Source organism: Lepeophtheirus salmonis, chromosome 9, assembly GCF_016086655.4.
Source record: "Lepeophtheirus salmonis chromosome 9, UVic_Lsal_1.4, whole genome shotgun sequence".
NCBI classification, from domain to species: domain Eukaryota; kingdom Metazoa; phylum Arthropoda; class Copepoda; order Siphonostomatoida; family Caligidae; genus Lepeophtheirus; species Lepeophtheirus salmonis.
In genome coordinates, this window is record NC_052139.2 from 24,047,285 (window position 1) to 24,050,139 (window position 2,855).

General features: G+C 33.5%; 1 protein-coding gene across 1 annotated transcript; it reads right to left on the reverse strand.

Moving 5' to 3' along the window:
- Positions 1 to 1,345: 1,345 nt before the first annotated feature.
- LOC121124857 (protein FAM200C-like) lies at positions 1,346 to 1,969 on the reverse strand. Its single transcript, XM_040720058.1, has one exon. The coding sequence runs from the start codon at positions 1,967 to 1,969 to the stop codon at positions 1,346 to 1,348; it is 624 nt and encodes a 207-aa protein (XP_040575992.1).
- Between the last annotated feature and the right edge of the window lie 886 nt (positions 1,970 to 2,855).

Here is a 2,855-nt window from a genome sequence, read left to right on the forward strand (position 1 = left end):
CAGAACGTGCAGTATTTATTTTCAACTGCTGACTTGATACTGTAGAGCAGGGGTTCCCAAACTTTTTCATGCTGCCCCCTTGGCTTCCAAATAAACCTGTAGCGCGCCCTCCCATAGACATTTTTTCTTTGGGGGGGGCTTGATTCTTTCTCACACATCAAAAGACCTTTTTTTAGAAAAGAAATCCTATAAATTTTTTTTTACTATAAAAATTTCTCTTAATTACATATTATTCTTTTTTTTTTTAAATCCATGGAATTTTCATTTCTTATTACTGATTTTTTTTTTAAATTCCCCGATTTTCCGCTTCAGCTGCCCCCCTGCGGACGCCCCTGCGCATATAACCTTTTCTTCAAAAATTAAAACAACAAATTTATGTAATAAACACCAAATGTATATATTTTTTTTAAATTAACTTTAGTTTTTCATAATTGCTTCTAATGGGATGGGTGTACTTGGTGTAAGGATATTAGTTTGTCCACATCAAGTTAAAACTCACTAAGAAGAAGACGTAGATCCCCACGTTTGGTAATTCTAAGTTTGTTCCTTTGTTTGGAAAGAAGCATAGTAACTTTACTGAAGGCCCGTTCTACCAGATATGACGTTAGAAAAACAATCAAATATATCTTGACCTTGTTCCATAATACTGGATAGAGGTCAGATATTTTTTTTTGTAGCCAAAAATCTTGATAGGATATCTTGAACTTTGGACTTAGCTCAATGTCGTTTTTGATTGAAACTAATTATTCTTCTACCTCTCTTGTTTCCTCACTACTGACTTCTAGTAATGGATTGATAACCCAGTCTGGTATTTTTAGCCCTAATATATCCTGATATCTTTCAGCATGTCTCTTTGCAACTCTTCCATATGAGCACAATACACTTGAAGGTCATCATCAGATATTTTCTTTTCTTTATCCAATTCACAAAGGCTTGGAAATTGGTAAAGTTCATGACGTGCTTAATTTCGTTTGAATAATTTACACTTAGACAGGAAAGTGGAGATAACAGATTTGACTTTTATCAGATTGGCATCATTTCCTTGCAATTGCAAATTAATTTCATTGAATTTTAGGAATATATCTGACAAATAGGCAATATCATTCTTGATTTTTTTTAAATCATGACATAGCCCAATATTAGATTCTTGGAAAAATTCAACAACTGTATCAAACAAAGAATAGAATCGTTTGAGGCAGTTTCCCTTTGATAGCCATCTAACTTCTGTGTGTAGCAATAAACGATCAAACTCTTCATCATTATCAATGTAAAGCTGTCGAAACAGTCTGGAATGGAGGGAATGTGCCTTGATCTTATTTACTGATGTGATAACAGTATTAATTGATTAGTGAAGTCGACCACTAAGGTATTTTGCTACCAGATGCTGCTTGTGAATTACACAGTGCACTGTAAGTACACCAGGTACGGCTTTCTTCAAGAAACTGATGAAGCCACGATAACGACCTATCATGGATGGTGCACCATCTGTTGCACACGCTAGAATATTAGTAAGTGGGATTTTTTTCTCTTTGAAAAAATTATCAACGATATCAAATACCAACTCTCCTTTAGTGTTTGTTATAAGTTGTCTAGCAAATAACAGTTCTTGTACCAATTTTTCGTCTTTGACGAAACGAACATAAGCAAGAAGCAAGGATTCATTTCCTGGTAAAGTGGACTCATCTAATTGCAAACTAAATTCGGTTGCGGCAAGAATGTTGCACAATTTATCTTCTACGTTTTCAGCCATTTCATCTATTCTTCTTTGAACTGAATTACTACTGAGAGATATAGATTTCATAATTTGGTCCGGTGACTTATGTACAACAGTGTGCAGAACCTCTCTTACTGCAGGCAGAATAAGCTCCTCCCCAATTGTGTGAGGCTTACCAGATCTAGCAATCATCAAAGATATGTTGTATGAAGCACGCAAACCGTCAGTGGATTGTTCTGCAGTGCTCGAAAACATATTTTAATATTTTTTTGTGCCTTGAATTTTTCTCGAAGCGACTGGAAATATGCTATAATTTTTTCTGTTTTATCAGAGTGCATTGTTCTCAAATGTTCCGAAAGTCTGGAGGGTGTCATAGCTTTTTTTGAAAACACTTTCTCACACAGCAGACACATAGGTTGATGTTGATTCAGTGGTGCTGATACAAATCCATATTTCAAATATTCTACGCTATACTGCCTACACTTCTTTTTTCCTTGTTGATGGGTTGCCATTCTTTATTCTGGAAAAATATATAAGATACGACTATAATAACTATTGTCATTTAGGGTTGGAAATGAGTGAAAATTTTTTGAAAGTTTTTACAGAAACATTGCTTCTGGAATTTTCAAATGAGTAAGTTATGTGAGTTTGAAATGTTGCTGCAGTAAGAAGATGGATAAATCTCAAGGTCTTATAGTCCAAATAATTGAGAAATAAATATATAGAGACAAGTTATTTTTGATGGCAGTTTAGTATTGAGCAAAACAATATCCAAAAAGGAAGAAAAAAAAATAACTCCTACTGGGTTGGTTAACTGGTTAATACTGTAACTGTATTTTCTTGTCTAATTATTCTCAACTACAACCATGTGTTTAACAGCAGAAATGTAGATCAAGATTTGTCTATGGTTCAAATAGTTAAAGAAATAAAAGCTAATTGATGCAAAAAAAAAATTCTTAATACAGTTTTATAATTACTTGACGTCCTTGCTTGAAGTTTTAGAATGTGGAATTTGGGTTGTAGTTTTTGGATCTTACTTTTCCATAGTTTCACGTTTTTAACAAAATTATAAGTATTTATTCTAAGTAGTCTGTTTGCATTTAAGAGTAAGAGTAAACTGAGTATAGAGCAAAATATATAG

Bases quoted from the DNA above. Each gene is read 5' to 3' on its own strand.
- LOC121124857 (XM_040720058.1), bottom strand. From the start codon at position 1,969: ATGTTTTCGAGCACTGCAGAACAATCCACTGACGGTTTGCGTGCTTCA.